Source organism: Desarmillaria tabescens (genome assembly GCF_030435595.1).
Source record: "Desarmillaria tabescens strain CCBAS 213 chromosome Unknown EV420scaffold_3, whole genome shotgun sequence".
Taxonomy (NCBI): domain Eukaryota; kingdom Fungi; phylum Basidiomycota; class Agaricomycetes; order Agaricales; family Physalacriaceae; genus Desarmillaria; species Desarmillaria tabescens.
Window position 1 is genome coordinate 876186 of NW_026848302.1, and position 26456 is coordinate 902641.

At 48.3% G+C, this 26456-nt stretch overlaps 10 protein-coding genes across 10 annotated transcripts; 4 read left to right on the forward strand and 6 right to left on the reverse strand.

Annotated features, from left to right (window-relative positions):
* Positions 1-356: 356 nt before the first annotated feature.
* On the reverse strand, positions 357-2964 carry EV420DRAFT_1261002 (Dihydropteroate synthase; the record flags this gene model as incomplete). Its single annotated transcript, XM_060467040.1, has 6 exons — positions 357-597; positions 655-1596; positions 1645-1892; positions 1940-2161; positions 2214-2447; positions 2491-2964. The coding sequence occupies 6 exons, from the start codon at positions 2962-2964 to the stop codon at positions 357-359; spliced, it is 2361 nt and encodes a 786-aa protein (XP_060337592.1).
* An 818-nt stretch (positions 2965-3782) lies between these two features.
* Positions 3783-5782, forward strand: EV420DRAFT_1636033 (acyl-CoA oxidase; the record flags this gene model as incomplete). The annotated part of the gene is made up of 7 exons (XM_060476532.1): positions 3783-3930; positions 3979-4177; positions 4233-4471; positions 4554-5065; positions 5118-5172; positions 5228-5302; positions 5358-5782. 7 exons carry the CDS (start codon positions 3783-3785, stop codon positions 5780-5782), a joined length of 1653 nt encoding a protein of 550 aa, XP_060337593.1.
* A 190-nt stretch (positions 5783-5972) lies between these two features.
* On the forward strand, positions 5973-9602 carry EV420DRAFT_1636034 (uncharacterized protein; the record flags this gene model as incomplete). Its single annotated transcript, XM_060476533.1, has 22 exons — positions 5973-6016; positions 6072-6123; positions 6180-6188; positions 6252-6261; positions 6309-6331; positions 6387-6768; positions 6856-7012; positions 7062-7227; positions 7279-7354; positions 7404-7467; positions 7518-7643; positions 7697-7717; positions 7777-7788; positions 7846-7910; positions 7963-8037; positions 8095-8105; positions 8159-8206; positions 8256-8290; positions 8341-8446; positions 8625-8718; positions 8773-8816; positions 8868-9602. The coding sequence occupies 22 exons, from the start codon at positions 5973-5975 to the stop codon at positions 9600-9602; spliced, it is 2355 nt and encodes a 784-aa protein (XP_060337594.1).
* A 313-nt stretch (positions 9603-9915) lies between these two features.
* Positions 9916-11570, reverse strand: EV420DRAFT_1636035 (uncharacterized protein; the record flags this gene model as incomplete). The annotated part of the gene is made up of 4 exons (XM_060476534.1): positions 9916-10257; positions 10309-11146; positions 11200-11387; positions 11433-11570. 4 exons carry the CDS (start codon positions 11568-11570, stop codon positions 9916-9918), a joined length of 1506 nt encoding a protein of 501 aa, XP_060337595.1.
* Positions 11571-12011: 441 nt separating this feature from the next.
* EV420DRAFT_1506642 (U4/U6 snRNP-specific spliceosomal protein) lies at positions 12012-14137 on the forward strand. Its single transcript, XM_060471329.1, has 9 exons — positions 12012-12362; positions 12421-12531; positions 12582-12658; positions 12733-12826; positions 12878-13031; positions 13083-13206; positions 13262-13474; positions 13525-13632; positions 13686-14137. Exons 1-9 carry the CDS (start codon positions 12162-12164, stop codon positions 14083-14085), a joined length of 1482 nt encoding a protein of 493 aa, XP_060337596.1. The 5' UTR covers positions 12012-12161; the 3' UTR covers positions 14086-14137.
* A 439-nt stretch (positions 14138-14576) lies between these two features.
* Positions 14577-16574, reverse strand: EV420DRAFT_1260598 (major facilitator superfamily domain-containing protein; the record flags this gene model as incomplete). Its single annotated transcript, XM_060467011.1, has 6 exons — positions 14577-14636; positions 14689-15114; positions 15168-15286; positions 15341-15937; positions 15993-16159; positions 16219-16574. 6 exons carry the CDS (start codon positions 16572-16574, stop codon positions 14577-14579), a joined length of 1725 nt encoding a protein of 574 aa, XP_060337597.1.
* A 1104-nt stretch (positions 16575-17678) lies between these two features.
* On the reverse strand, positions 17679-18550 carry EV420DRAFT_1636038 (uncharacterized protein; the record flags this gene model as incomplete). Its single annotated transcript, XM_060476535.1, has 3 exons — positions 17679-18052; positions 18105-18333; positions 18383-18550. 3 exons carry the CDS (start codon positions 18548-18550, stop codon positions 17679-17681), a joined length of 771 nt encoding a protein of 256 aa, XP_060337598.1.
* Positions 18551-18653: 103 nt separating this feature from the next.
* Positions 18654-21651, reverse strand: EV420DRAFT_1300257 (ATP dependent DNA ligase). The gene is made up of 2 exons (XM_060468381.1): positions 21225-21651; positions 18654-21175 (listed from the first exon to the last, which is right to left on the reverse strand). The coding sequence occupies exons 1-2, from the start codon at positions 21460-21462 to the stop codon at positions 18840-18842; spliced, it is 2574 nt and encodes an 857-aa protein (XP_060337599.1). The 5' UTR covers positions 21463-21651; the 3' UTR covers positions 18654-18839.
* Positions 21652-21656: 5 nt separating this feature from the next.
* Positions 21657-23372, reverse strand: EV420DRAFT_1506661 (uncharacterized protein). Its single transcript, XM_060471330.1, has 5 exons — positions 22975-23372; positions 22836-22923; positions 22673-22782; positions 22419-22619; positions 21657-22367 (listed from the first exon to the last, which is right to left on the reverse strand). Exons 1-5 carry the CDS (start codon positions 23113-23115, stop codon positions 21966-21968), a joined length of 942 nt encoding a protein of 313 aa, XP_060337600.1. The 5' UTR covers positions 23116-23372; the 3' UTR covers positions 21657-21965.
* A 1326-nt stretch (positions 23373-24698) lies between these two features.
* On the forward strand, positions 24699-26306 carry EV420DRAFT_1617192 (hydroxymethylglutaryl-coenzyme A synthase N terminal-domain-containing protein; the record flags this gene model as incomplete). The annotated part of the gene is made up of 9 exons (XM_060475209.1): positions 24699-24776; positions 24830-24956; positions 25006-25362; positions 25416-25545; positions 25568-25630; positions 25665-25788; positions 25823-25837; positions 25933-26132; positions 26171-26306. The coding sequence occupies 9 exons, from the start codon at positions 24699-24701 to the stop codon at positions 26304-26306; spliced, it is 1230 nt and encodes a 409-aa protein (XP_060337601.1).
* Between the last annotated feature and the right edge of the window lie 150 nt (positions 26307-26456).

Sequence of the window (26456 nt, forward strand, 5' to 3'; positions counted from 1 at the left end):
TCGGGCTCCAGCAAGTAATCACGTAACAGGTACGTAACCTCTCAACAACCACTAATGATACCGAGGACCCCTGAAGACTCCTCTGAGGTCACGGAGTAGCTTGGGCTCCGTGGCCACAGGTTTTGTCCAGCGGCACAACCGTCATGTTTTGCCTTCAGTCGTTTTCCACATCAACGTTCTACTTGGTCCACTGAGACGGACAAGATAATACGAAAAATAGAGATACGTCCAGCATTATCGACGGTGTAAGAGAGTTCCCTTGAAATGAGTCGAGGCAGTGGCGACTGGGTCGGCCAATTGAAGGACAGCTATCTATAAGGATGCGGTAAGTGCATACAGGAACGGTATTATCGCTGTTAATGCGACCGCCACAACGAATTTGCCACCCGAAGAACATCCGCCATTTCTGCAATGTCATGGACCCGAACGGCACAAGCGCCCTGCTGAACAGCACAGGCAACCGTTGCCGCTGTGGCCCAGCCACGCTCACCCGGCAGAGTGGTTCTTCCATTCCCATCCGCAAGTATGGTTCCTAGGAATGACTTCCTTGATGAACCAATGAGAGACGGAAAGCCTGTGAGGGGGTTGCGCCTTCGGCTCGACTCTATAATAGAATGTAAAGGCAATGATGAGGGTTGCAGATTATCGGAAGACGAACCAGGTCCAATATAGACATCATCCGTTACAGATGATAAATCCCGAAGGATTTCCAAGTTGCCTTCGACCGTTTTGCTGAATCCAATGCCTGGGTCAATGATAACGAGCCATCTCCTTACCCCTCCCTTCCCTTTCACGATATCGTCAACTTTTAATCCGAGTTCAACGCGAATACCCTCAACCACAGCCTTGCTTGATCCGGCGTATGAATAACCGCTGTAATCTTTGTTGGCCCCTGCCTCACCTCTAGAGTGCATCAACACCACCGGAACGGCAAATTCCCTGGTCAGCTTCTTCAATTTAGTGATATATCGTTGGGCAATAGTTTGTTCCATGGCGTCGTCGGAAGGATATGGATAGCATAATGGACCGGTGAATGAATATACGTCGTTGATGCAGTTTGCTCCAGAATCGATTGCTGACCTTGCGACTTCCCAACGGAACGTATCCACGCTAATAGGTACATCACGGAGTATTTCGTCAGCCTCAGCTTTTCTGATGGCAGAAATGACCGGCGAAACCCTTGCAATCTCGTCTTCAACACTGACGAATACAGCACCCGGTCGCGTCGAAAAGCCGCCAATATCTAGAATGTCTGCGCCTGATTGTGTCGCACGGCGGGCATAGTCCAGAGCGGTAGAGAGCGTATTGTGGACTGATCCGTCGGAGAATGAGTCCGGCGTTGAGTTAAGGATGGCCATGAGACGTGATTTGGAGGACGGAGAGGCATGCGAGCAGGGAAATGTCCAGTATGTAAGATTAGAAGGAACGGGGAGGACATCAGCCAAGGGTACCTTACTCTCCGAGGATAACGGGTATCTGGGAAAGGGTATAACCTTCTGCATTGGGAACTCTGGCACAGGAGATGACGATAGCACTTCGTCCAAGAGTGTGGCTATTGATTTCCTATTGATCGGATGTATGTCGTCGGGAATCATGCTAGAGAACGAATAGGCAACGAGACTACAGACGCGCTAAATGACGTACTCTTTCAAGGGTCGGAGAACGAACTCCCTTTCACACATTCGCGGATGAGGAATTACCAATCTTCCCTCTAAATTGTCATCGCTTTGTCGTTGATCTTGTGGTCTGGTATCGACGACGAGGTCGCTGTATAGAATAATGTCAAGGTCTACCGCTCGAGGGCCGTTTCGAATGGAAGGCACTCTTCCGACAGTGGCTTCGATTTTTTTAAGGAGGCCTAAAAGTTCCAAAGGCGGGAGATTGGTTTGAATCTATATATATTCGGCAAAATGAAAATGGATGGAAGAGTGATACTTACGATGCAGGCACCATTAATGAAAGCAGGCTGATCTGTCACATACATCGGTGCGCTTTCATATAAGAAACTGGTGTTGAGAATATCCACAACCGCGTGTGCATTTTGTACTGAATATCCTGGTACTTCTAATAAACGAAGGGCCAGCTCAATAATGAAAAATCGATCCCCAAGGTTTGAGCCGAACGCGATGACCGCAGTAGACAGCGAGGGCGTCTCCGGTGTCTAAGACAAGCATTAGAGGACACGGCACGGCCATGTTGTGCTTTCAACAAACCTGATGTTTTACCCCTTCCGTCTTGAACTCGGAAGGGTAATCGGAAAATGTTCGACAGACTTCGACCTCAGAAGCACTAGCGAACACCAGAGCATAAGGCTTTGCGGCTTTGATATTAATTGATGGAGCCAGGTCGCCTTGAAGGAAAAATCGTAATTCCTTTAGACTTTCTAGCGCTGTGTAGGACGCTAATGCTTCTAGCGTCAAAAAGTCTGTCTTTCCCACAGTTCTAAACTGGGTATTGATATACGCTAGTTTTTGAGAGCAAATCACGCACCTCATATAGTCGCCTTATCAGGGACCTGAAGTCCAAAAAATTTCCTGTACCTGGACGGTAACCCGGATAATCAATCGAGATGTTCAAGCGGACAAGTTGCTTTTCAAGTCTTTCGGCAGGATTCACGCCAATGATCGTATGGCATTCTATGTCTTCGCAGATGTACCTGATCCGGTCGAGATACCACAAATCCGTGCTTCGTACTGCGCTTGATTCGATTCCGACAGCGTGGCAATGCAGTGGTGCTTTAGTCTGAGAGATTTTCAGCTCTATCTGGTGCAAAACGGAGCGGTAGGGGGATTCGGAAAGAAGGAGATCGTAGATGCGGCAGCCGACGCACTCCAAGGAATCAAACACTGGGATGAACTCCGCCGAGGACGCGGGGCTGAGGGCAGCCCTTACCGCAGATGCCAGAGCCGAGTAGCTTATGCTGTTTTCGAGGTCATCGTTGTCCTGCTGCTTTCTTGATATCATATGGTATGGATAACGTGATAAAAATAGGCTGCAGAGTCGGTTTGGTTGGCTCCTTAGGTGGCCACCGCGCGCCTGATGATAGGTAAACATTGACGAGCAGGTCTTTGACTCGAATGTAATCGGTGCCGCTGGAAGAAGCAGATGAGAGAAAAGTATGAATGATGGTAGCTGCAACGAACCTCATTGAATTCAAACTTTGAAATTTCCTACGCTTCCCAAGTTCCTGTGGATTCGAAATCGCTGTATTTAGTGGATACAAGCGAAGGCTGAATTGGATCGGCAATTATTCCAAGTCGGTCCAGTCCGATATCGGAACGATTGTCCTTATATAAGATTTGCCAAGGTGGTGATCATGATGTCATCCGGTTCACGTACTCTGAAGCCGCCACGTGATTGAAGCCACCCTCAATCACCATCCACCGAAGACGCGAACGTGGCCAGTATTCGCGTCCAACGAGCTCATTTTTTAGAGATTGATTGCTGGGAGACATAAGGAGACACACAGAAAACATGCTACCATTCCGTATCCCATTAACGCTGATCCGCTGTCATTACCCGCCGGGCAGCGGCAGACAGAGTAAACCACGGTGCGCGCCGCAATTTCTGCGAGATGCGTGGCACAGGTGATTTTCCCCCGGGCGCTGGTAATCTTTTTTCTGTTCTGGACTGGTCCAATAATGATATGCAGAACTCTGTGCCAGATCGAGATACTACGTAACTGACATTGATGCTACCTGCCTCTTGTATTAAAGGCGAGGATAGGCAGCCGTTACCATCAAGCCTCTCTCGACGAGCAGCTCTCTTCCATACTTCCAGCGATGCCCTTCTCTCACAATTGGCCCTCTGAACCTCTCCTCGCCGTCGATGTCTTCAGGGCGGCCGGTGCGAACGCCAACTCGCGCAACAACGCCCTTGCGTTGTCCGACAATGCGTACAAGCGTGCAGAGCTCATCTGGAAGACTTGGGGTAAGCGAATTTTTCCTTTGACCATTCTTATCATTGACATGTCGGTAGGGCTTACCTTCGAGGACATCATCAACCTCACCCCCAAGTTTTGGAAGATTCACAACGACCCCATTGCTTGGCATGACGGTTCTTCAATCACCATCATGACCATCCATCTTAACTTAGCTGTTGGTACCATTGGTTCCTATGCCCAGGACCGTCCAGAACTCCAGGCTCTGTGCAAGGACATGATGGATTGCAAGGCAATGTAAAGAGTTTCTATTTTTAGATCAAATACATTCTCTAACAAGCTATATTTGAAGTGGCCAGTTCCTTCTGACCGAAGCTGGACATGGCCTTGACGCCACAAACTTGGAAACGACTGCTACCCTGCAACCGGATGGTACATTCATTCTTAACTCTCCGAACCGATTTGCATCCAAGTATATGCCCCCCACCGTGCCCGTCCTCGGCAAGCCTTGCTATGCCGTTGTGTGGTCTCAGCTCATTGTTGGCGGTGAAAAACGTGGTATCCGTCCCTTTGTAGTCCAGTTGAACGATGGTGTCCATATGTGCAAGAACATCACTGCCAAGTAAAGAATTTCTTCCTTTTACATATTCTAATTTCATTGACCGTTTATCAGACTTAATCCCCACTCGTCATGGTGCGACTCCCGTCAACCATGCCATTACCCACTTCAACAACGTCAAACTCCCTTCCACGGCCCTCCTTGGCCCCGTAGGAGACAAGCCATCCACTCACGATGACTTCTTGGTCGCCATTTGGCGTATCTCCGTCGGCACTCTTGCTCTTGCTTCTCTCGCTCTGCCTGCTACCCAAATTGCCGCACACATTGCTTACAAGTACTCCCTCCGCCGAAAAGTTGGAGCACCCAACCCCGTACCCATTATTTCGTTCCGCACCCAGCAGATCCCAATCTTCACCGCTGTTGCTCAAACATATGTTATTGAGGCCCTGACCAAGCACGCCATCAAGTACTTCACTGACCCTGTCGCCAGCCACCAGGCACGTCATGCTATCACAACTATCTACAAGGCTGTTGTCATGGAGCACGCCCAAGCATCTCACTTCAATCTCTCTGAGCGTCTGGGTGCTCAGGGCCTGTTTGATTATAACCAGATCGTCACGCAATTCGTTAGTTTTCCCACTCTCCGGACTAATGAAATCTCATTGACACACGTCTTAGGCTGAGATGAGAGGTATCGTTATTGCCGAGGGCGATGTTCTTGTTTTGTCTATCCGTGAGTAGCTTTGTATGTCATATCGTCTTCTTCGACTTGACTCTCGTGTTCTTAGGCCTTGCTTCGGAACTGCTCCAGGGTCGTTATGCCGTCCCTGCTCCCCTCTACCCCCAGAGCCTCCTCGCCCAGCGTGAGTAGTGCCCAATCAGTCTTCCATTGAATTGGGCTAACATTGTATGTCTCAGACGAAAAGGGTGTATTCGAAGAATGTCGTGCTCTTGCCAAGAAGTACGGTCCTCGCAGCACGCAATACGCCGATTACATTCTTCCCCGATCCAAGGATCTCGTTGAGGCCATTGGACATCGTATGGCACACGAATCTGGTGTTGCTGAACATGTACCCCAGATCCTTGCGGACATCTATGAGGTGTTTGCAATCAAGAAGGATATCGGCTGGTACCTGGAGGCCGGTTTACTCACCCGTGCTCGTATCGCCGACATGGAAAATGCTGCCATGATCTCTGCCTTCCCCAACATGAACGAATGGGTTGATGGAATGGGTGTCGCTCCTTACGCCAAGGCACCTATCTTGTCTGAGGCTTCGTGGGATAACTTCGTCGATAACATGTACACTTTCCGAGAGGCACCAGAAGAGAGGGCATTTATGTAAATTTAATGATTACTAGTAGAGCCACCTAGATTACATTTACTACTATTCAAGAGTACTAGCTCAAAAAGTTGCAACAATAATATGTACTCAAATTCATGGTCCTGTCACTTAACCAGTGGGAATTTCGTTCAAATTTTAATGCGTTTGGATCACGGCCCGGAGTGCCGCTGCCCCTTTTACGTCGACAACCATGGCACCAGAAGAAATTTCTGAGAGCCAGCCCCTTCTATCACCGTGAGCCTCTCTTCTACACTCTAATACATTTCTTTTCAAGAGAAACTATGTCCAGAAGCGACGTTGATGCTACAGAAGTCTATCCTATAATTCATATGATCAGGGCCGTGAGTTCCGGACCAGTTTCATTTCCGTTTTGCTGTCGCTGTAACCGGATTTGCAGGATATAACGGTGTGGAATAATCCAAATTCTCGTGTTATGTCGCGAGCACTAACGAGGATGGCTTGGGTGTAGCATTTTATAGGTGCGTCATGGAGATATCGCGTACCAATGTTCGCTGAAATCTTCCAGATACCCCTTTGACATACGAGGCCGTACGTTCAAAGTGTTTTTGCCGTGCTCTATATGAAGTCTAACACAGATATGTAGTTGACAGCGCCGGACCTTACATACACTCTCATTCGCCCTCTCTACGAAAAGTATTCTGCTCTACAGCACGCCGGAAACCTGTCCATTGTATTCTGCCTCCTCCTGAACCGTGTCCATTTCGTTCGAGACCAAAGCATGGCAACAGCTTCCGTGTCACGTACAAGAGCGGAACTGTGCGAGATCCTAGCCATACGTACTCTACGCGACTATGCCGATAACATGTTGGATCTCGTGCACGCACTCTCCACCAGCTGGTCTGTTTACAGTGGTGCTGATCGAGCATTAATGCAAGCCGCAAGAGAAGAAAGGGAAGATCTAGAAGAGCAAGTGGGCAATGCTATCGAAATGGCCATCCTTGGCAGAGCCAAACGTTTCATCAAAAGTTCGTCATGTCAAAAGGTTATTGACGGCATTTGGACGTGAGTGAAACGGTATTCTCTTGCGAGTTGATCACTTACACGTTGTGAAGGGGAAAATGTGTATACCAAGCAACAAGCAATCATTCTATTCTTTCAGATACATACAAGCGAACACCAATCCATTTCTATGATCCTCACAAGGGCACCCCTCCTTGATCATTATCGGCTCAAAGTGCCTGCTATTCGGTCGGTTCTGGAATACACGAAGTAAAGTTCCTTATTCTCTGTTCATTCGTTTATTCATGTCTCGGCTTAGTTTCTTAATCCTCTTCGTCCTTTTCGTTATAGCCATCGAAATGAACCAGTTGGACTCAATAAACGCCGCTGAGATGGCCTTTTTGATCTACGGCTTGGGGTTCTCTTTGGAGAAGGTCGCCGCTATGCAAGAACACGGAATGCAGGTCTACTTCAAGGGTACTTGGGTACGTTTTTCCCGTTCCGCTACTCCGTAGTCACTGCTGATAACCCGGAAGAATGGCTTTGATCTCGCACTAGTCACTACCTATCTCATCTATGCAATCCTTCGTATATATGGTGTTTATCACCATGGTACGCTATCTTCATGCTGGGTTTATGCTATCTGCTCATTTTTGTGAAGATTCTTGGGCTCGGAAAACCGGTATCGACTGTTTGGCTCTCATTGCCTGCTTGTTATTCCCTCGGTATGGTCCTGAAGTTATTTAGCATGCACAATTATCCACATGCCTCCCAGTCTAGCTTTCGTCACACTAAGGAACAATTTGATGGTGCTTTCTTTGCGAGCGATGATGATGCAATTCGTTGTATTGATGCTTATTGCGGCCTTTTGTTTCTGCGGTTTCCTATACGCGTTATGGACGTCAGTGATTTTTTTAACTTCCGGAGCTCTACTGACTCCAATGCTTCTGTTAGACTGAGCAGAAATGAAGCAGGGTATATTTGATCTTGTTTCAAAAAGCTTCTATCTCTGACGTTAAATCTAAATCCTCTAGATACAGCGTTGGGTGCGATACTTATTACTTAACCGTCCCTGGCATGCCATTCTTATGATGAACTTGAAGAACCATTGCATGGTGGATGCTTGATTTATGGTTTGGGCTTGATGCCAGTGGATTCGATAGGGCTAGTACGCTTTAGTTCTTCAAAAGTCAAAGGAATCCATTCACTCTCTCTTTCAGCTCAGTTCCACCGGGTCTTTGGTCCCGTACTGATGGTTGCCTACGCATGTCTCAGCAATACCTTGTTGTTAACCGGTTGGTAGATTCTTTGACTGATGATGGCCACTGCTCGCTAACATATCTCTTCTATAGTTCTTGTTTCTGTGCGCCGTCGCCTTTCCATCAAAATGATCCAACGACTGATCAATATGCATAGATACTATCAAACACCTTTGCTACCATCAACGAAGATGCAGCCGCGGAGGTATATTCTTCATTCTACACGCGTAAACATCATTACTTACGTGACCAAGGCAATGTTCAGACGAGCGGTCTCAACAGTTGAAGGGTACGCTCTGGTATTGCGGAATTCAAGGACATATTCAATTCCATATTTAGTGTCAAGGCTGACTCCCTATTCTCGTATCAACCTCCAATAAATCTAATCGCGGTCTGCATAATGCTACCGGCGAGCTATATTCTCACTCCACGATGGTTCCATAAGGTATGTTCCCAACAATCTGATATTGACGATTTCGAATTAACATGGAAGCCACCAGGTTAATGTGTTCATGATCCGGTATGTCTGGGTGTGGCAGTCGTGATCTATACACGAGTAACCTTCTGTGAACAGGGCTACCAGCTTTCCGATATTGTTGACGATTGCTCTTTACGAGCGTCAGGCTAAATTTCATGGTACAACGGGGTTCTCCGAGACCTTTACTGTCGCTGCTGAAAAGGTCTATGATACGTTACCAAAAGGGTTGAAATGGCTAGGTAAAATTCGGCGATCGTCTACTCGAAAGAGTTTTCTAAGATAATATTCTCCAGCGTTGTTCGAAGGACTCACCCGCTCCGACGCCGATATTGATGCAGTGAGTGCGAAATTTCCTGGATGTAATCATTGTTTACTCAGTCCCATACAGATCTTTGAAATTGAAGATGAGTTAAACACGAGTGCACTCGAGACTTATCCATATGTATCCAATGACTCACTACCGAGTCGAAATTCCGCGCTGTCTTCGTCGCCCTCTCGGATGGCCCCACGAGCAAACACAATTGAGCAGCAGCAACTTCCTCAATCGAACCATCCGCACTTCGACGATTCACGTGGTAATGCCCCTTCACATCCACCTTCACAGCCTTTCCCTATCGCTCGCACCCGCGTAAATTCCATTCTCAATCGTAATTTTGAAACTGCACAAAGTTTTACCAGCCCGCTGGCTCAGATATTTCAGCCGCTGGTCCTTGATGAAGATCCTGTTGCCGATGAAAATCACAGTCCACCGCATTTAGTTAGCTTTGGACCAGCAAGTAGAAGAAGACTGTCATCAATGCATCAGCATCGGAGAGGGACGACGGACGGTGGCCACGGTCACCATAGTCCGACACATCAGCGAAGTCAAGAAGGCAGTAATCTCAAGCGAACAGACGGAGGTTCGGGACCTTTGACCGAGAGTCCGCCGGCTGCCACGTCAATGTCTTCTCCCAAGGACAGCTCATTTACGAGTTTGCAAACAGCTGCTGCGGTCGAAGAAGCTGATTCTGGTGGGTACTGGAAAAAGTTTGAGGAGCTGGAGGCAAGGCAGGCGAGAATGGAGAAGCTGTTGGAGAAGATTGCGCACAGCTTGAAGGTCAAGAGGGGTGATGGAGTGTTATGACATGGGATTAGGATGGCATCTATGAAGCTTTAGCATTACTGTACAATACGCGATTATAGACACTACGTTGGAAAGTAGCCTATACTGTACATTTATCAGGGCCATTTATCATCCATCACGGAACAGTCCGCTATATCGATAGTGACCAATGACGCCTGGCATACCATCGAATTTCTCAGAACTTGTCATACCAATATGATATATGGTGGTGGAAAATATCGACCAGGTCGAGCTACGGGGACGCACAGCAACGGTGTACATCTGATTCCATTATTAACATAACAATAACACACCTACAACACTCCAAAAAACCCTAGGGTGATACCAAGCAGACAGATGGATTTCGAGGAATCTCACGCGTTGGTGGCAAGATCATCCTAGGGGGCGGCAAGATGCGCACACTGTAACCTTGCTGCTCTGTATTCTGATTTCGCAAGGACCTTCCAGCTGCTGCCGATGCTCTCGTTGAATGCCCAGTGAAGGTCTGCACAGGACGACAAAATATCCGATCACCAGCCTCGTCAAGTTCATCGCTCCCGCTCTCCTCTGGTTGTCTACGATGCTCATTTTTCCGCGATACATCATCCAAATCCTGCTGCGTGTATGGGCTACCGCTACGTCTCTTCTCATCAGGTGCATTTATTCGAGTAAGATCCTAGAGAAAGATGATCGACTGGAGCACGTAGAAATAGCGACATGAACTCACCTCGCTCTCCATGTCATGGTCCTGTCCGTTTCCACCATCCGAAATCAACGGACGAGGAGTTGAACACCCAGATTGGGGTTGCCCGTCCGTGGTGTCGTCTTCAGACGACGGGGAAGGTCCTGAACAGAAAGGCTCTTTCCTAGTGCGAAGCAAATGGCCTTCTGAAGGGTGTTTGGACGAATTATCTGCACGAAATGACACATCTTCATAGCCCGGAGGTGGAGGAAACCGAGATAATGGTTTCTTCCTAGAGCGCTGGGACCTCAGCGTGCGCGTCGTCGAGCGTGGCAGGTTATTGTCAGATTGATCAGAGGACTCTGCGAAGGGTTGCGCGTCTTTGATGTGCCGTCCTGCCTTTTTCACGCCTGGTGTATACTGAATATATTCAGTGCTAACGGGTTTCGGAGGTTTCTTCTTGGGACGTTTGGCAGGCGCAGAGTCCCTTTTCTTGCCTTTGTCTAGTTTAAGTTCCTTGGCCTTGTCTTCGGTCCGTTTCCTCTTCAGCGACGGTGGTGGTGGTGGTGGAGGGACAGCGGTTTGGGTGAGTAAATAATCGGAGGTCATCATCGAAAAGAGGCCTTCGGAACGAGCCTGGTTGAGCATGCGCAATGCGTCTCCTCGCACTCTCGATGGATCGGAGAGGCCAGATATGAAAGTGGCCATGTTATTGTTCGATCCCGTGATCGACAACGACGACACTCCCGAAGTCAGCGAAGACGGGCCTTCTAGTGGGTCGTCATCAAATGGATTACTCTTGGGCGTGTAGTCGAATAGCGGAGCAAAGAGTTTGTCGACGTGGAACCGTCGTGCAAGCTCACGACCTCTGTCGAGCGGGATCCTAGAAAGATTAGATTTGGAGACAGCAACGATATTTGGTCGGACAATGCTCACCAAGTGCCTTGGTATTTTCCATGTCCTCCCTGTATAATTTCGTGTTGCCCCTTCAGAACTCGTCGGTCCATGACCACCGTCCGCTTCCCCTTGTTCACACCGGCGACCTTGAGGATCTGAGTCGCGTTGACCCACGAATTGTCGCGCCTGCGCATGCAAGGAATGCCTTTGATCATGCATTCATCAACCTGGAGGCAGTCAGTCACGCCCTTTTCTCAGACAGCTGAGCTCACCAGTACAGATGAATATTCAGCATCGTAGATGTGCGGAGTCTGTTCGAGTGGTGGGATTTCGGAGGGACTGTCATCGACGTTAGCAGTAGTGTTCTCGATGGGATTCAAAGTGCTCCCTGGGTCGCTTGTTGTCTGCATAGCAGCATGACAGTGGGTATCGTGAGTGGCAGCCTGGTGGCACAGAGCAAACGCGCATAGAACTTGTATTTTAAGCGGAATTTTGACTGAAAAATAAAAGGAAAATAAATATTCCAAAAACATGACCGCATAATTGTTTTCAAAGTTTTTGTTACACGTACGTACCAATTGTTCATGGTAAAACAATAACATACATTTACGAATACTTAGCCTATAGTTACACATGTATCATGCTATCAAAACGTTGTCCCATGCTGGTGAACGATCTGCTTTCGCCTGAAGTTCTTCTAGCCGGGTAGTTTAACGTCAATGCATATGGAAAATGAGATGCAAGACGTAGATAATTCCCGGCGGTATCCATCCTAGGAAAACAGAGGGGGTCAATATAACGAATTCATTGAATGGTGTAGAATTTCTTGGTGGTACGAGAAAAAGAATTGGGGGAATTCGTGCCTTATATAGTCCTGGACAACAGCTGACGTCATTCCAACGTGTGAAAATGTTGTCGCTGCACTGCCACACTCTTCTCTCTTTCTCTCCGACTAGGTCAAACCCTTTTCTCGATTCCGTATACCCCCTTCTACAGCTAACATGTCCGAACTCACTTTTGATACGCTTATGGACGATGGGAACTACCTCGGCTCTGAGCGTGCGAGGATGGAAAACCGAGTTATACTGGAGGAACTGGAAAGAAAGAAAAAGGCACGAAGCATGGCTGTACCGACGGACGATAATCGTGTCAAGATAAGGTTGAGGGAAATCGGAGAGCCAATCACCCTTTTCGGTGAACGTGTGCGTACGTGCCGTTTTGCTTGATGAATGGATAGTGACACGGTGGTGTTGTTGGTAGGCTGCCGACCGTAGAGACCGTCTCATATACGTGCTGTCGCAAATAAATGCTGCAAGAGGGGATGATGCTATGCATCTAGATGAAGATGAAAGTTCAGAAAGTGAGGCTGAGGTTCGTCGCACTTTTCATGTAGAGGCATTATCAGTAACGTACTCTCCAAGGAGGAGGAATTCTATTCTCCTGGGTCCTTGGAGCTGCTTGAGGCTCGAAGACGAATAGCCGAATACTCACTTCCCAGGTCAACAGTCTCGCTACCGATAGGTTGAATTCATTCAAGGTGCTTACTTGTGCTTGTTTCATTTTCTCTGGCAGAGCTCAAAAGCGCGTCGCCCAACAGCGGATAGACAGCAAAATGGATCTTGGTAAAATCGTCGATATCAGGAAGAAGGTTTTTGCCGAAGTTAAAGTGTGTGCTTGGCTTTTGGCAAACGCCGCCGGCTTGACGATTCATTTGTAGAAATATGCGAACCTTGGATCCCAGATTGGTGACGAGCGGCCCATTTCTCAGGTTCGCTTTGCACCTAACAACGAGATTCTGGCTACTTCGAGCTGGTCCGGGACGGTGAAATTGTGGAACGTACCTGCTTGTACACCAATACGATCCTTACGAGGCACGTCACGCTCCAACAGTGTTAATTGTGTCCGTTTATGACTCGATGTAGGTCATAGTGACCGTGTAGGTGGTATTGCCTGGCACCCCGAGGCTACAAGATCCTTAAGCGCTGACGCGGCAAATCTCGTCAGTGGAGCAGGGGATGGGAACGTCAACTTGTGGTCGTTGAACAGGTACAGTGTTTACTTTGTATTATGACGCTGTTATCCAACTAATGCATTCTTTAAGCGATGCTCCCGTATCAGTAATGAAAGGTCATCAAGGACGAGTCTGTCGAGTTGCGTTTCATCCTTCGGGAGATTATGTGGCTAGTGCTAGTTTCGATACAACCTGGCGTTTATGGGATGTTGCCACTGCGAAGGAACTTCTATTGCAGGAGGGACATTCAAAAGAAGTCTACTCTGTCGAATTTCAGAATGACGGTGCTCTAGTAGCTTCTGGGTTCGTTTTTCTATCACCATCAGGTGCCAGGCTAACAACATAGTTGACAGTGGCTTGGACGCCATTGGAAGGGTCTGGGACTTACGAACGGGAAGAACTGCCATGGTTCTAGATGGGCACGTCCAGGCGATCTATGCGATAGGGTTTTCTCCTAATGGGTTCGGATGCGTCGTCTGCCCTGTCCCCTGGCTGAACGGTTATTTTATTCTAGGTATCAAATTGCCACTGGTGCCGGTGACGATACAATTCGTATATGGGATCTACGTTCTTTAAAGGCTCTATATACTATTCCTGCACATCTGTCCAATGTTTCGGATGTGCGGTTTTTCCATGCCGATAACCTCTTTTTCAAACCTCCAGAAGGAGAGTCGGAGGCTCAAACTGCGAAGGAAGAATGGGATTACCGTTCTGGATTGTTCTTTGCATCTTCGGGCTACGACGGCCTTGTAAAAATTTGGAGTGCTGACGATTGGCAGCTGCTTCGGACCCTATCGACGGATGCAGGGAAGGTTATGTCGGTAGACATATCGAGTGATGGGGACCTGATTGCGAGTGGTACGTACAATAGGAATTTCCAGCTCTTTGCTCCGGAGGAAGTTGCAGCGTTGTAGTAGTATTGTGGTATGTATCGAGTATAAATATAGGTCTTGTCATATCTTTTACCTGTGGCGGGCGTCAACACCACGATGTATAGCTAAAGTCTGCCCCAGCAGCTTCGGCTGACTCCAGTGGTTATGGGTCGTGGAACCAACAAGGGCAGTCTGGAGTTGCCCTCTGGGTTTTTGATGTGGAGACCTCTGAACCACGTCAGGAACAAATTCAATCATTCTAACTCCCTCGTGTAAATGATTTGACGCGCAATTCGCTCCAAATTCTAGGCTGGCTAATATAGTAGCAAGTAAATAATGATATTCTAAAACTTGAACTCGTAATGATATCGTCTAATGTCATCTAGAAGCGTCCTCCGACTGCACCTCCCCTTATGGGAGTCAGGTATCTAGGCATAGCGTGCTGGAGGCGCTCTCTACGCTAGTCGATCTCTGCAGTGTAAATCCAACGGCGTAAGCTGACCGAATTGTTGTCTAGGGTGTTCCGATGTCCTCTATGGGCCTTGAGCGTACTTGGATCTTTCTCTTAATATGTGGCCCCATTTCCACAGTGCCTGTGATGTTAGGATAAGTATCTACTACTTGATATAGTGACGCGATACACACCAAAAAGGCGGGCATCATTAAAAATGAGATACCTGCCAGCAGCGCAGACCCGGGACCCAAACCAAGGTTGACAAAGAATGCACGTCCGAAGAGAGGAAAGACGCTGGCGATCGTTGAACGGAAGAGGTCATTTCCAGCGAGGACCGAGGCTGCATACGCAGGGTAGGACGATGTAACGTACGTGAGTATGCTTTGGAAGGAAAGGTAGATGCCAGGGAGATAAAGTGAGGCACCGATAATGGGAACGATCCAATGAATGCTTTCTTTGGATGTGAATCCAAAGATAAGGACACTTGTCGGGATGAATATGCTTGCCATGAGGCCGATCTCAAGCCGAATTTCGGGTGCAACTTCTTTTCCCTCGGCAAAGGCTCTGGCATATCGAGGGGCGATGTGGTACATTTGATAGAGAACGTAGACCAGGTACTAGTGGAATACGTGAGCATCAGTTTTGATAAGCGAACTGAAAAGCTACTGACTGTAATCGCGCCGGATACGACGAAAGCAAGGAATGGCAAGCCACTGGTGCCCAAGTTGAAGTGGTATATATCGGTGAAAACGAGCGGGAACGCTTCAAACCAGAGGTAGAATATAGCGTCTAAGATAACGGAGGTCAGAGATGTACCCGCAGTGAAACCAACTTCTTACTTACAAACAAATCCAATGTAAACGTTGGCGAACATCAAAACCGGTTCCTTGGCAAGAATAAATGGTCTGATAAGTGCCTCTTTCATGATTTCCGGGAAGGACTCTCCCTCGGAAGCCTTCTCGCTTTGAGACCTGAGCTGCTGGTTACCCGTGAGCTTCCTCAGTCGCTGCGCTCTCCTCAGCAAGATTGTCGGCTCATACGTCTCGGGAAGAAGCAGCAGCAGAAAGATGAGGGAGAATCCAGCGATCCAGATAAGCTCATATTGAGGCCATCGCCAGCCATTGGCCTGAGCTGCAAACCCGCCGATCACAGGTCCAGTGATAGGTCCAGCAACCGCCCCGAGCGCCCATATACCGAGCACATATGCAAACTGGTGCATAGGATAGATATCTCCCATGGATGCTCCTCCGGTGGCGAGCGCAGGACTACCGACGAAGCCTGTAAGAAACCGGAATGCGAGGATAGTGCTGATGTTCTTGGAGGTGGCAACAGGTATCTGGAAGATGACGAAAAGGAGAAGAGTGCTCATGTACACAGGGTTGCGGCCTAAGCTAGGGAGTTCTTGAAGAGGAGACAGGAACATAGGTCCAATGCCGTAGGCTACAGAAGTCGCATTAGTTTGATGGAAAGATGCGAGTGACAATATGAAACCTACCAAGTACATAAAGTGTTAGTCCAAGTGTGGCCTTAGTGAGAGAAACGTTGAAAGCTGTCATTATTCCCGGAATGGAGGGGGTATATATGGCGGAGCCAATATACACGCTAAACGTAAGCAAACTGATACTGAATGCAACAAAAGCACGCTTTTTCGGTGACCAGTTTCTGGAAAGCGGAACGAGGGTAAGTAACGGACTTTTCGACGCAGAAATGAAATAACCCACCTTGGATTTTCTGGATCGTCGTCCCCGTACCACCCCACAATGTATGGATCTGACTGGAGAGCTTCATCGATCTGCTTTTCCGCTAGCTCCTCAGCGCCATCTATAGTTATGGTATCTTCTCTCGTCAGGCGAGTGCCAGGCGTCGAAATTCTTTTGCCAGATTTATCGGCGTCGCCACAGATTGTTGTCGCGTCTGACTCTGGGGCGGTAGAGGTCGTTTTTCTGTCACAGGGAAGTAGGAATTGAGGAGGGACTATGAAATCTGGTCGCTGGTCTGCGTAAGGGAAGAGACGCCCGTCGGAAATGTAATTAATGGCCTGGCCGATAGTAGAGTCGCGGAAGATATCTTGGACCATCGTTACAGTATTCTACGTGGAGAGAGGAGGGTTGAAAGAGCGTTGCAACCCTGACACTTCACCTTCGAGCTCTTTATATGTAGACTTCGGTGTCCACCGACTATGACTCGAAAGATTATTCATCGACCTGGTTTGTGAGCAATATTCAGTCGGAAACCGTTTATCCCCCTTCGAATTCGTCATCCGCGATCAGTTTTTCCCGACTAGGCGCGATAATAAGGTAATAAGTCTGAAAAAGGAACCTCCTATTAGAAAAAATTGCAAATACTCGCCTTGCCGAGATGATGACGACACCACACAAAGAGGTTTCAGATTTATGAGATGCTGCTACGTTCTCTAAAAGTTTATGAGTCCAACGTTGGTCTAACAAGGACAATACTTAGGCATGCAAAATAAATTGTGATAATGTTCAAGGGAATCGAGTCGAACTCTATGAAATTTTAGGAGTAGTACGAGCGCGCATTTGTTGGTAATTTGAAGACTGACATTTACCGCCCGAGTCGGGAAATGACCAAGGAGGAATAAGGCGGGAGCAAATGTAGTAAAATGACCATCACGTGTCGTATGGCGCAACGCGATATGCTGCAAACGGCGGAATCAAGGAACAGAGCCAAGAAATGCAATGACACACGAGGGAAGTTGGCAGATGATTGTCACGTCGAGTCTTGAAAAGGCGGGTTCAGAGCTGTATACCAGGAGGACAAGTTGCTCAACGTTGTCAAGCTGCAGGGTTACTACTCCTCTCTTCAGCTACCTCCAGAAATTCTGTGCGTAAGACATGTAACAGGAAGTCCGCAGCTTTCTCAAAGGATGGATGGAACGTTGAACGTTGATTCTTTGGGTATCTGATTAATACATGTCGGATGAGAAAGCAATGATTGCTTTATGTCTGAAACCCTTCGTAGTTTAATCAGCAGCCGCAGCTATCGGGATATGCATAGAAACTTACTTTTACTCGCCAAAGTGCCACGTACCAAGAACGACAACATAGCTAACATACATAATAGCATAGGCGGATCTTCGTATCAGAATCCCTAGGCGCGAACGTATAAGCAAGATAAGTTTCGGTAGCATAATAAGATTCTCCTGTGGCTTACTTCAGAATTAGTCATCCCACAAGAACAATTTAGCAGTGGCTAGGTTCCGCCACCGCTCTTGGCACTCTTTGCTAAAGCTGCATGTCCCATACTCCTGCATGGTGATGATAGGGGCACTCGCCACGAAAGAAACGTACTCTCCCGGACTCAAATCGGCAGGTCGTGCCATAATTTTGGGTCCATAAAGCTTTGCGTGACTACTTGGCATATTGATGACATTGATATAACCGGAAAGTGTCTCCTTGGCTTCTGGGGAAAGCGCGCCAACCAAATCGTTGAGGAACATCCGAGCCATAAGGACCAAGGGAAGCCGGTATTTCTTGGTTCTCGGGTCTGGGATCTCACGCTTATAATGCGGGAAATGTGGAGACGGCACAACTTCTGCTCAGTGTCTGAATAACAGGATCATCGACACGGACAGAGAAATACGCACCTAGAAATGGAGCTGCCTCTGGAAGAGAGCTTCCTTTCCATTGACGAGTCTTGACAGCATTGCCTTGGGCTTCGAAAGCCTTCATCCAATCCGCAAGAATTTTGCCCATTCGTTGAATTTCGTCCTCAGACTCTTGATCGCGAGGAAAGGTAGCAGGAGTCGAATCGTCATAAAGAGGCGAGCAGTTATATCTGTGCATTTTCCAATCTTTCTTCTGGCATCTATCGCTCTACGACAAAATCAGCCATGAAGGGAAAACGACATAGAGGAAACCGTACGCAATAAAACTGATTTTTACATCGTGAACAGCGCCTCATAGTGACATCCTCCTCATCATATTCATCTCCCCAACATTGCTCGCAGTCACTTTCAGCCTTGGGCAGCTTCTCCTTGCGGTCTCCGGCCTTAGTCTTGGATTCGCTCTCACTCGACTGGTCAGGAGCCATGGCGATCTGCTCGATCTCAGTAATCACTGACTTGGAAAAAAGTCTTGCAGATAGATAGATGATGAGAAAGGTTGCGAGTACGATGCCCAGCGAGGAAGACCAACTTAGGTTCATGGGGAGATGTGTACGTACACGGTTATATAGTCTGGCGGCAAAGCCGGTCCGATGGACCATTGGATGTGGATTTGGGTCCGTGGGCCCAGTAATTCTCGAGCTTCTGCTCGAGTTGGCAGCCGGCCGTTGTAAAAGAAAACTCTACCAAAAAACTCAAAAGACGAACATCCAATGATCAATGCCAGTAGTCATCTCTAGCATCCACACTCAGTCCATTCAACCTCAGATTTCCTTTCGTCCAGTGCTCGTTTCCAGATATAAAATCTGCCCTCACAACCTTACCTCTCGAAACAACCCTGCCATCCCTCTCCACCTTCACATACACGCCCTCCACCCTTCCATCCCAAAAGCGCGAGCGACCCGGAACAAGCTTCTTCAAGTCCCCTTCTGAAGGCATCTTTCCTTCGTAGATTAGAGGAACCACCTGGATAGATGTCGTACACAGAAGTGCATTCAGACTTTGACGATCAACAAATAGCTCCAGGTATCGATCATATAGATCAAAGGCGAGGAACCTGTCAGGAAGGTTGGTATAAGGAATGGAATGGGTCGCATACATCCATTCCCCATACAGGACGTATCGTTCAGGGAAATGCTCGTCTCTTCCAAGCACGCGAATCAATGCCTCCCGGTGCAGGTCAACCCAATGTCCCAGCTTTCTGAATTGCTCGTGGGTCGATGAATCAACATAATGAGACCTGTTCTGTACGACGATCCGCTCTCGGTCGCTAGAGAGCGAAAATCCCATATTGGCGCCATCAACCTTTTCAGTGATAACAACATGTCCAGGAATGGCGCTGGTGTCTGTGATGAGATCATCGGGTGTCGCAGCTCCAAGGTCTATGAGATGAGGTGTACGAGGGAACTTGAAAATACCTATCGACGGAGAGAGTCGTGCAACTAGTTCCTGACATGCGTTGAAGGACCTGATAATCACAACAGCCTTGAAACCCTCGCGTACGCTGGGCCGTTCAAACTGTTTATTCATTTGATGGACAGCAATTTGGACGCGATGTCCAGGCGGAAGTGTAGGATGTCCCGTGCGTCGCTGAGCTCTGGACACACACAGCTCACGATCATAATCAAACCACACACAGATAGGCGCCTTCACCCAGTTTGATGCCGAACTGAGCCAGGACCTGCGCTCAGCAGATGATGTATTACACCGGTCCAAGAGCGTACGTCTGGTATATGGTTTCCGGCCAATAAGGGCCTCGCATGAAGCACGGCTACCCGAGTCATCCTGAGATATACGCGTCCACACTTTGGGATCACGCTTCACCAGCGCCTGCGCGAACCACGACTTTCCAGCTCCCGGGAGACCGACGAGCACGAACAGGTCTGCATCACAATCAAGCACACCTTCTACTTCTAATGGAGATGGTGGCGGCTCAGACGGAAGATCAGGGAGCACGGCCTGGCGCTTCCAGATTGTACTGCACCATTTTGAAACAAACGCCTCTTGCTGTGATGTTTCGATGCTTCCGGGACGTAGTGAGCGCAGAGTAGCGATGGCGTCATGGGCTGTGATCTCGGGATGATCTTGGTTGGGATGCGGTTTGCCGAAGCCATATGCTACAAGGTAACATGCTGCGACCGTACCCGCGCGTCCTTTACCGCCGCCACAGTGAACAAGTAGCAGAACCTTCTCGGGGTCATCGAAAAGTCTCATAATGATATCCATTTGCTCAATGGAAGGCGGGCAGTAATTGGAAACGGGGAGGAAGGTGTTAGAGATGGCAGTTCCGGCAAACCATGACTGAGGAAGGGGTTCCTCTTCGGTAAGTGTCAGGACGTGCTTGATACCAATAGAGGCCAGTAAGGTGATGTCCTGTTCGGTGCGCGGGGTAGACATGATTGCGAAATAGAAAGGAATGAGCCAACGGAAGAACCGAGGGAGCCTTTGGCCGCTGGATACATACATGGGCTGGCGCGAGGCGACAGGCAGGGTCGGTGTGATGTTTGCCTCGCTCAAGAGTTCACGCAGTTCACCAGACCACGGTCTCAGCAGCAAAGCCGTTATTTCAGCTGGTAACTGTTCCCTCTCCGAATCCATAAACAAGCATCCCCACTCTGTGTAGTGTGAGCACTCGATTGACTTTTTGACACAATAGTCTTTCACATTCTGGCTCGTTGCTAGAGGAAATGCGCGGCAATATGAAAGCATGGCCAATTTATGCAGACTGAGGGATAAGGAGACGTCTCCCAGTCGAAGGAATCCGCGATGGGAATCTGGCATGGTATGGATTAGCTGTATACAATACTGCCGTTCCGTTTGATGGTCCGCAGTGATATGGAGCGTATATGTGAGATGGTCCAGAAAGTCGGAAGAGGGAGATTGAGGTGGCTGTCCATGCAGGAGAGAATGGATGCTCTTGTCCATTTCATGATTATCAGTTCGTGTAAGTGTAATGTGAAAATCCTTGGGAGGCAGGCCAAGGCGCTTTCGAAGCTGCTGTCCAGCGGCCCATATTATGACAACAAAATAGACACCTTTGTTGCCACCAATGCCTGCAGCGAAGTCAAATTTTTAAAATGTTCTAGGGTATCCTAGACTTGCCTGCTGAATAAATGCGAGACGCGTCTGCCTGAATATTCTCTTTTGAATGTTCCGACCGCTCATCTTGACGCCTCAGCTCCTCCTTTGTCAATACGGTGATATGAAACGAAGGTCCGCCGTCGAAGGTGGTGGATGCTGGCGTCGATGTACAATATGCAATTGCTGAATGAGCAAGCTCATCGACCACAGGCCCGGTGAGCGCCAAGCATCCACGAAAACGATGCAAAACAGTAGCCATGCCGCAGCGGTAGAAGTGTCGATAGTTTCCAGGGATGTAATGCAGACATCGCAGAATATATGATGAGTGTTGTAGGCAGGTCGGTGCCGCGGTCACTGGATTCGAGTCGGCGCACAGCCCCAAAACGGCCCGCCTTCCGACGATGACTCGAAAAAATTCATCAGTGTATCCCACCTAACCGGCAACGAGATTGAGCTATTTCAAAGTTTCAATCATTGAACAAAACTTAGTGATCATCAGTTTGGTACCATGAATAATCAACAGAGTTATGTGCTGGATTCGAACTAATATTAGATTCATAATATCGCGGTTTGCTCCGTAACAAGGTATTCAACAAATCATAGACTAGAACGTTATATACAACGATTAAGTAGGCACGTAAGTGATGTTATACACAACTTCCACAGTATAAAAATCGACAGTCGAGGGTATGCCGCACGATATACTTTATAGATACAAGTCAGCTACAAATTCCTTAAAGAGTTCGTTCATGGCTTTTCGTCTCAAGCCATCAGTTTGGGAATGACCTTGATCATCTGGTCAATGTTAATAAACTGCACCCACGTATCCAACGCCTTTCTCTCGTCCTTCCATAGAAATGTCGACTCTTTCGTCCCGCGGAAGAACGCGCAGACACATTGGTACTGCTCCTCTACCAGGCGATCACCCCGCGCCACACCAAGTGCCGCGCTCCATATACGGAACTCCCATCCCTGTAGTGGATGTCCGTCGCCCCAGGCTTTGCTCTCCGGAACGTTGAATTCGAGCCTAGAATAATCAAAGCCAATAGGTTGTCCGATAGCATGTATATACGCTTCCTTGAGCGCCAAGATAATGGTTAGGCGCCGTAAGGCAGTCTCATCTCCTTCGTCAAGTGGAATCAGGGCCATCTCATTCGGCGTCAGCTATGAGAGTGTGAGATCGAGGAAAAGAATGGGAGGAGGGTGAATGCTAGCCTTGTGCGACAAAGACTCCAAGTACACGGCGACAGAGATACCTCTAGGCTCTACAGTTAGTTGCTTGATGCCAAGGCCGATATTGACTACTCGTTTCTGTGGTCCCTGAGTCATTGCGATTCCGCACAAAGAAGGCCCGCATTCAATGTGGTATCCGATCATAGAGTATAAGAATTTCTCTGGAGGCATGTCATCTGGGAGCTGAACGATCCTGTCAATGTGTGACGAGGACTAGAGGACGACCTGTAACGGACCTGTTCTATCCAATGCTTCCCGTTCTGTGTGACCTGGTCTCGCCACTTGGATCGTGGTATTCGCCTATGTCTCATCATGAGTACAGGTAATAGCTGTGTAATGAGGTGCCCTGGATAAAAGAATGCTCGGGATAACGCTCATCTTGGGGGGTAGGATACTTACGGAAAGAGTCCGCATCTTCTGGATTGTAGGGTCCCAATTCAACGTGATCAGTATAATCCTTTAAGAAAGTATAGCAAGACTCGTATTCCTGTTGAAACGATCGTATCAGCGATCTGGACCGACAAGACAGAATACCCACTTCAGCAGTATACTCGCGATTGAGCGACAACATCCAAATAAGGATGGGACAATCCTGAGCCAGCGATTGTGGTGGCGGAACCAGAGACAGATGGGAGCTCGGTACAGTGTTGTTAATGCTTGGCCCTGCTGAGCCCGACATCGTGCAAGAGATTTAGAAAAATATAAGAAAAGGCTAGTTGTTGGGTGGTAATAAGAGAGCAAGAAGGACGCGCCACTATCAAGCCTTTTGTTGAAAACCAGAGTCGGACCCCGCTTGGATCCGTCGTATGCGTGGCAAATTCTCACGTATGTCCGGTCCGACCATCCGAAGACATAATGAACAATGAGTTGACAATGAGAAACGTGCAGTCATTCGGTTGAAGAAGGAAGGCACTACACTTGGTAACATCAGAGAGGTTCAACAATTGTTGGAAATTTTCTCCCTATTGTATGGATTGTACCGTGCCGAATAACGACGTATCACTGATGGATATCTAGATGTGTGAGGCAACCACTCGTTCTATTTTTGAAATACCAAGTTGAGGTATATACATCTACATGAACTGAAGGTAGTAAATAAAGGACAAAAGGAGCGGAGGTGTAAGTATTGCCTGGGTAACCCAGGGGCTGGATCAGAAACGACATTGCTATGCAAGCACCGGATGCAACATCACCATAAGGCAAGTCAAAAACTTCGAAAGAACGAGGGTTAAATATGACGAATCACGCGTTCGATATCAAGCCATGTTGGAAAACGAGAAAAAGCAACTTGGATGCGAAGGCTGACAGTAGCTTACTTATAGAGCACCGCGACGAGCAGTTCGGAGATTTCAGGAAAACATATCAAAGCGGGAGTTCCCCTGCCATGTAATCCTATGCATAAGGGAAAATATATCACCCTTAAGGAACTGATCCTAAGAAGTGATGCCCTGACGCAGCGCTAGTCCATCGGGAATGAATAGCGTCCGCACCAGGTGAAACCATACGAGGACAAGAAAAGATAGCGATCAGATAGTGGATATGTAACATATCGCGCAAACGCCTGACATAGTTCATATCGAGATTCAAGGTATGTCTCAGGCATGCAGAAATGCATATTAAGGAGAATGAAATGACTGGGACCGGACCAATGTAGTGTAGTATGCTACCAAAAAAGCAGGTGCACTACATGGAGGTAAAAGTTAGCTACACGAGACCAGAGTAGCGCGCAAGAGAAACACAAGACGCTAAAGGGTGCAGGAGATCTTGTGTTTGGAATTCGACCTTAGACAGAGATAGATCGTGCTCAAAGGTCCTTTGGATGGGGCCGGAGAACAAAGAACGAACAACATGTTGTCTCGTAGTGAGCGTCTTGAATTGAGACACGGCTACTAATCAAAATGAATGCCGATATGACCACGTGGAGCAAAATGGCGGTCTACCTGCCTAATTTGGGTGTGACCCTGTGTCCGGAGAAAGAGCGAAGAGGAGCTAACTTGACCAAACGACTAAAATTACAATCAAAACGGACAAGCTTTGTCACAAATGGCCGCCAGCAAGTCGCCTTTCGTTCCTTCTCTAGCGGGAGGCAATATTTTTGCGCGGAATTCGGACCAAGTGACCGTACCATTTTGACTGTAATTCCTCCCAAAAAATCGTACCATCCATTTTTCGCATTTCCATATATAAGCCCCGCATTCATTCTTGCCTTTCTCCATTCCATCTTTTCCCTCTCATACCTCCATCTCTCTACCTACCGCCATCATGTCTGCCTTCGATGCTACCCTCGGCCGCCCCAAGGATGTCGGTGTCCTCGCAATGGAGACCTACTTCCCTCGTCGCGTACGTGCTGCATCTCTCCTGTGCTCGTCGTGCATGCTAACACGCGCTTGTAGTGCATCTCTGAAGCCGACCTCGAAGAGTTCGATGGAGTCTCGAAGGGAAAATATACCATCGGTCTAGGCCAGGAATACATGTCGTGGCCAGATGACCGTGAGGATATAAACTCGTTCGCCCTCAATGGTGTGTATGTTTTTTTTCCCAGTTTGGCTCTTCTTACGACGCGCAACAGCTGTCTCTGGCCTCCTCGAAAAGTTCAACATTGACCCCAAGTCCATCGGACGTATTGATGTTGGCACAGAAACCATCATCGACAAGTCCAAGTCTGTTAAGACTCACCTCATGGACCTCTTCGCTGAGTCGGGCAACTTTGACATCGAGGGTATCGACTCCAAGAACGCCTGTTACGGTTCTACCGCTGCCCTTTACAATGCCGTCAACTGGATCGAATCCAGCTCTTGGGACGGTCGTAATGCCATCGTTGTAGCCGGGGATATCGCCATTTACGCTGAAGGCGCTGCCCGTCCTGCCGGTGGAGCGGGCGCCGTTGCTCTTCTGATTGGTCCCAATGCTCCCGTCGTGTTTGAACGTGAGTACATGTGTTTTGGCCTCGTGATAATAACTTCTAACTTGTGCTTCTAGCCATCCATGGAAGCTACATGGCAAACACGTACGACTTTTACAAACCCAACTTGTCTTCGGAATATCCCGAGGTCGATGGCCCTGTTTCTGTCGTCACCTATATTGCTGCTCTCGACGCAGCCTACTCCGCGTTCAGAGAAAAGACCTGACAGGATTTCGAAACCCTCTTCTGACGTCAAATACTCTTTCTCCAGTGATGACGTCGACTATCACCTGTTCCATAGCCCTTACGGCAAGCAGGCCGTTAAGGGTCACTGCTCGCATGCTCTTCAACGACTTCCTTTCAAAGCCCTCCCACCCCAAATATGCCAACATCCCCAACCCTGAAGGCTTCCTTGCTGCCTCCCATGCCGCCTCGCTGACCGACAAGAACGTCGAAAAAGACTTTCATTGCTGCCGGCAAACAGGAATTCAAGGACAAGGTTGATCCCTGGAATGGCGTGCTCGAAACGGCTGGGCAACATGTACACTGGTTCCCTGTACGGCTGTCTTGCCTCTCTCATCTCCTACTGTGGAGCCTGCCACACTCCTCGGCAAACGGGCTAGCTTATTTGCCTTCGGCTCCGGTTGCGCAGCCAGTTTCTGGACATTGCGCATCAAGGGCGACACTAGCGAAATTCGGGAAAAGATGGATCTTCTCAACCGCTTGGCATCGATGAAGGTCGTGCCACCTCAAGAATTTGTGGACGCATTAAACGTACGATCTGATTTCCATCTGTCCTTTGCTTCGATTCTGATTGTTTTATTCCTATTAGCTTCCGCGAGAAGAACCACAACAGTGTTTCGTATACACCGGAGGGCTCGGTCGATAACATCTGGCCGGGTGCTTACTACCTTGACAGCGTGGACTCCAAGTACAGGAGGAAGTATCTCCGGGCGCCATTGGCTTAAGCTCTCGGTGTAGTTTTATTCATCTATCACGCCGGGCGGGAAGGTGTTAACATAGAATATTTACGGATCTCATTAGACGTCTATATCGTAGCCGCAATTGTAAGATATCTTAATGTGGAAGGGGCAAAAATACCAAATAGTTTTGCTTGC

Coding starts and splice junctions, on each gene's coding strand:
- EV420DRAFT_1506642 (XM_060471329.1), top strand. CDS start 12,162: ATGTCCGAACTCACTTTTGATACGCTTATGGACGATGGGAACTACCTC. Junction 12,363..12,420: donor TCACCCTTTTCGGTGAACGT/GTGCGTACGTGC, acceptor TGTTGTTGGTAG/GCTGCCGACCGTAGAGACCG. Junction 13,207..13,261: donor AACTTGTGGTCGTTGAACAG/GTACAGTGTTTA, acceptor GCATTCTTTAAG/CGATGCTCCCGTATCAGTAA.
- EV420DRAFT_1300257 (XM_060468381.1), bottom strand. CDS start 21,462: ATGGCTACTGTTTTGCATCGTTTTCGTGGATGCTTGGCGCTCACCGGG. Junction 21,176..21,224: donor GTCTCGCATTTATTCAGCAG/GCAAGTCTAGGA, acceptor ACTTCGCTGCAG/GCATTGGTGGCAACAAAGGT.
- EV420DRAFT_1506661 (XM_060471330.1), bottom strand. CDS start 23,115: ATGTCGGGCTCAGCAGGGCCAAGCATTAACAACACTGTACCGAGCTCC. Junction 22,924..22,974: donor ATCGCGAGTATACTGCTGAA/GTGGGTATTCTG, acceptor TCGTTTCAACAG/GAATACGAGTCTTGCTATAC. Junction 22,783..22,835: donor AGAAGATGCGGACTCTTTCC/GTAAGTATCCTA, acceptor TCTTTTATCCAG/GGCACCTCATTACACAGCTA.